The following is a 4784-nucleotide window of genomic DNA, read 5'->3' as shown; positions in this document are numbered from 1 at the left end:
GGGGCCCCCCGTGGCCCTGCAGTGCCTGCTGCGCTTTCTGCTCAGCCGGCCCAGCAGGCGCGGAGGGCAGGGCGGCTGTAGCGGAAGAATGGAGCGAGATGCCCTCCAGGCCCAGCGATCCCCATACTGTGTCAAGGGGCGTTTCTTTTTTTAGGGCTGGGGTCCTGTTACCATTTGAGTGGTGTCCAAGTGCCTGTGAACATGTCAGTCCGCAGGCTCTCTGTGCTGGATGCTGGCGGGTTGGGGGTGCAGCCAGGAAGCCCCTCGAGAATCATCTGGGCCTTGCTGACGATCCTCCTATCTCTTCTTTTCCCGCAGAAATCCTATGAACATATGGCTAAAATCAGAGTTGCCAGAGAAGCACCGTCAGAGTGCAACTGCCCAGCAGGTAAAGTGCAGCTTATTTGACAAGGTTCCCACCAGGGCCGAGCGTGGAAACGTGGCTCTGTATCTGTCAAGGCTACCTGTGGTCACGGGGAAGAAGGAATGCAGACCCGGCTTGCAGTAATAAAACCGGCGTGTCTCAGAGCAGGGGCGGCAGGTCAGGCCGGGCTGCTCTAAGCAGAGAACTGAGGTCTGCTGGGGGACGCAGGGGGAGAGTCAGGAACACACAGGCATGGTGGTCCACGACGCCCAAGTTCTTAGAGCCCCAGACTGAGAAACTGTCTTCTCCTGTTACGTTATTTTAATGTCCCTGGTGAGAAGGGCGGTGAGGTCCACAGTGCCCGGGCCTGGGGCTGCGCCGGTGCAGGTCTCCGTCTGCCCCTTTGGTGTGTGACTGTGGTTGTCCATGGCCTGCGGCCTTTTCTTCCGTGCCTGTGGTCTCTGTCAGAGGCTTGCTCTCCTGTCCTACAGCTAACAAGGGGGACAAAAGGGGTCTTCATTTTGAGCTTCTCATCACACTGTAGTGAGGACAGCATCTTAGTGGGAGGAGGAAGAAAGACATCAGTGAGGAAATACCCCTGGGGCATCGTTAAATTGCGCCCAGGGCTCTGAGCTCTGCAGGCATCTGTGGCCCTGAGAGCACAGGGGAAGAGGCCTTTGGAACAGCGGGCTCCATTGATGTCAGCCTTAAAAACACTCCTGCGGCTATTGAGATGCTTATTCAGGGAAGCATCCTTGCCATTTCAGTCATCACCTGACAGCACAGCTCTGATACTCTTTAGTATTCAGAACCATGGTAGCTACTCACACGCCTATTTTATATTCCGAGATTTTTTTTTTTTTTTTGGCCTCATAATAACTTGTTTTGACATGGCCAAACCAGGTACCATGTTTAGGAATTTCAAGCGTCAACTCCAGATTGTACGTCCTGAACATTTTACTGTTTATACTCTGCTGTGTTAGCAAAGCTGTCTTGCCGTAGGGTACGTGTACTTGTTGGAGACAGAGAAAGACAATGAGAAGGAAAGTGAGAAATCACCCCCAGGGGGAATGGCCCTGTCACAGTCTCTTCTCCATCCTACTCCTGGGATTTTGGGCACACAAGCACATGCACCTAGCATGATTTTTTAAAAAGAGAATTTAAAAAAATCATCTTATTTAGCTTGCTTTATTTATTTATTTTGACCAGTGAGGGACAGAGTGAGTGAGAGATAGAGACAGAGACAGAGACACACACACACACACACACACAGAGAGAGAGAGAGAGAGAGAGAGAGAGAGAGAGAGAGAGAGAGAGAGAGAGAGAGAGAGAGAGAGAGAGAGAGAGAGAGAGAGAGAGAGAAGGATAGTGAGAAAGCAAGCTGCCAGGTCCAGGACTTGAACCATGGTGGCTGTGTAGGAGTCCAATATCCTCAACCACCATGCCACCTGTCAGCCCCAACAGCCAGCGTGATTTTTAAGCCACCAGGTCTAGGACTCGAACTGTGGTTGGCCATATGGGAGTCCAGCACCTTAACTATCATACCACCTACTGGCCCTGAAGTTGCATTTTTTTCAATGAGGCTCTTTTATTTTAAAATTTATTCTATAAGAGATATGGATAGAGATGAGAGAGAGAGAGAGAGAGAGAAAGAGAGAGACATAAGCCTTCATGTCACATCCTACTCCTCAGCCCGCTTGGGTTTGGGGCACATGTGTGTGCCTGATGTACACAGGAGCCTCAGGTACTTCCCACGGGGCCTCAGTGTTGCAGAATGACCTGTTGCCGCAGTGCCACCACGCTAGCCACACAAAGCCTTTCTGACCAAGAAGACAGACACGTTAGACAACAAGAGAGCAGGCAGCGAACACTGGACTCTGCAGGGCTCCTTCCTAGTTGTGGTGAGTCGGTGAAGACCCCAGAAGTCAGGTATTCTAGGAGGGCACTTTTCTAGCCCAGGATTAAATGCACAGCAATCTCCCAGCCTGTGGGATTATGCAGTCCCAGGACAGGTGGTTCCGGCTCCCTGGTCACACACTGCACAGCCGGCTCTCATACCGAGCGCTTCTGCTAGCTGTGGTGAACTAGCATGCATGGCCTCGGCTCTCGCGCCCGGGGTGGTCACTGCGACGTCCTGTGATTCTGAGAAGGTAGGACTGCTTCGTGCTGTGTGATGTAGGCTCACTCCCGAAGACTAGTTTGTAACCTGGAAGAAAGCTATTCTGTTTAGATTTTGCTTTATGTTATCTTGAAAAGCGATTTGGACCATTCTTTATTTTAACGTGTGGGGTGAAGAACCCACGGTGGTCTCTGGCTTTTCTGTTGGCTCTCGCCAGTGGCCGCCATACTGCCTTGCACCACTGGAGCTCTGGGTGACATTGGCTTTTACCTGGCTACCTGCAAGGTGAGTGTTTGAAGGTGTGTGTTCTAGTGCACAGAATCGAACGGGTTTCTTGTGACCAGCTGTTTCTGTGGAAACACTCTCTTCGGCTCGCGGGCTAGCCAGACATCTTAGAAATAAAGACCTTCTGTTGAAAACAGTACCCTGAGGACACTAGCTGTTTTGAATTGTGGTCAGCGAGGCGCTGTCTCAGGGAGTGAACCGACTGGCCGAGAGGCCTGGACAGGAGACATGGCGCTTCCCACCTGGTTTGGCTCTGGCCCTACTTCGCAGCGACTCCGAGTTGTTGCCCAGACATCTGTGTGTAGGGCAGAAAGAAGCGAGTCTGTGACCTCAGCTCAGTTCCTGTGGACAGATGCCCACCCCTTGAAGTTGACACCCTTGTTGACAGTCCTGGTCCCGAAGCCAAGGACTGACAGTGCAGAGGCAGTGGGGGTGCGGGCTGTTGTGTTCGCTGAGTGCTCTGGGTGGCCTCAGTCCCAGCGGGGCTTATCCAGGCAGGCTGTGAGGGGGTCAGAGGTCTATAGATGAAAAATATACATACTGAGGAAGGAACCTCGGAGTTTAGGGGTGAAAAGGCGTCTACTGAATGCTTTATAGTTACAGGGAATAACTTAAATCTCTAATGTTCACAACAACCCACAGAGTTAAGAATTAGTCATCTCATTTTATAGACAAAGAAACTGAGACTTGGGGATGGTGATGAACTTGACATCAAAAAGACAAGGCCTACTTTGACCGAAGGGGAAGCCGAGAGTGCAGTGAGGGGCAGAGGAGTAGGTGATGGGGCCACTGATTCTGCAGCGCGATCCTGGCTCTCCTCCTAAGAACGGTGTGACGTTGGCCAAGCTCGGGAACGTCCTCATTTTCTGGTTTTCAAATCTGCAGAAAACAGCTAATAATACCTTCCTCAAAGGGGGACAGCTTACCGAAGCTGCCTGGCATATTACTGACCATCCATTCAGGATAGCAGTTATGCTTTTTGTTTACTGTGTCAGGTTACTTAATCCTAATCTGGCCACAGAGAAGTGGGTATAGGTGGGGAGACATACCTGGAGACGCCCAACTCACTCACAACCCAAGGGCTGCTGAATGGCCAGGTCTGGGCTGGACCCTACGGTGGTTAAGCAAGTTTGTAGGTCACATGCAGATAGCCATGCCGGTCAGTATTCTGGGTGCTGTCAGTGAATGCTGGTTCTTTACAGATACTTACATTAGTCTCCTGAATTATTTTTACCAAAACTGCAGGAAAAACTTCTGCTATAGGACGTGGGTTTAAAGGAGCCTGGGAAGGGGCCCAGCAGGCGGTGTAGTGGCGAAGACGCTGACCTCGCACATGGTCGACCGCGGTTGGAGTCTCAGACCTGGTGACTTGAAACTCACACCAGGCACATGTGCGTGCGTGCCCAAAATCCCAAGGAGAAAATGGAGAAGGGATTGTGGCGTGGCCATCGCCCCTGGGGGGTGATTTCTCACTTTCTGTCTCTCTCTGTCTTTCTGGCAAGTGTATGCGCCCTATAGCAAAAACCTTTCAAAAGTTTTTTTGCTTTAATGAAATCCCGAAATAATTTTTTTCTGAAATAATACTTTAAAAGAACCCTTCTTAGACATGGAAGCCCCTGTGGACGAGGGTGCGGCAGCGACCGAGCCACGTACCTTCAGCGGGCGTCTGTGGCGTGGTCTCTGCAGAACTGGCCCTCCTGTGATGGGAGGTCAGCTTCTCGCTGCAGCTGTGGGTTCTGCTTCGGGTTTTGTTTTTGGACTCTTACAGAAGATACGCCTAAACCAGGCGTGCGGGTGTGCCTGTGTCCCCACTGAAATAGGACGCTGGGAGCCGGGTAGCTCCCGTGGCGTGTCCAGCTCACAGAGGTTCTAACACCTCCCCCTAGTGACATGCCCCCGGGTTGCAGAGCTCTGCGATTATGGAATGGGTGGAGAATGCGGATGGGGGAGCATACCCCGAGTTCTAATCCCGGCTTTGTCATGACATGTCACATCTCAGGAGGGTCATTCCGACCG

General features: G+C 51.7%; 1 protein-coding gene across 1 annotated transcript in view; it reads left to right on the top strand.

The window, feature by feature from the left end:
• Positions 1 to 4784, top strand: part of LOC102488773 (collagen alpha-1(XXV) chain) — a 307254-nt gene that overhangs the window by 896 nt on the left and 301574 nt on the right. Inside the window, exon 2 of the mRNA XM_027765823.1 lies at positions 319 to 388. Coding sequence (XP_027621624.1) covers positions 334 to 388 — 55 coding nt within the window. The 5' untranslated portion in view covers positions 319 to 333. The remainder of the gene's footprint in view (positions 1 to 318; positions 389 to 4784) is intronic.

This window comes from Tupaia chinensis, unplaced genomic scaffold, assembly GCF_000334495.1.
Source record: "Tupaia chinensis unplaced genomic scaffold, TupChi_1.0 Scaffold139767_1, whole genome shotgun sequence".
In the NCBI taxonomy this organism is placed as follows: domain Eukaryota; kingdom Metazoa; phylum Chordata; class Mammalia; order Scandentia; family Tupaiidae; genus Tupaia; species Tupaia belangeri.
The sequence above is the reverse complement of the archived record's forward strand: the minus strand, read 5'-3'. Positions and strand labels throughout refer to the sequence as shown.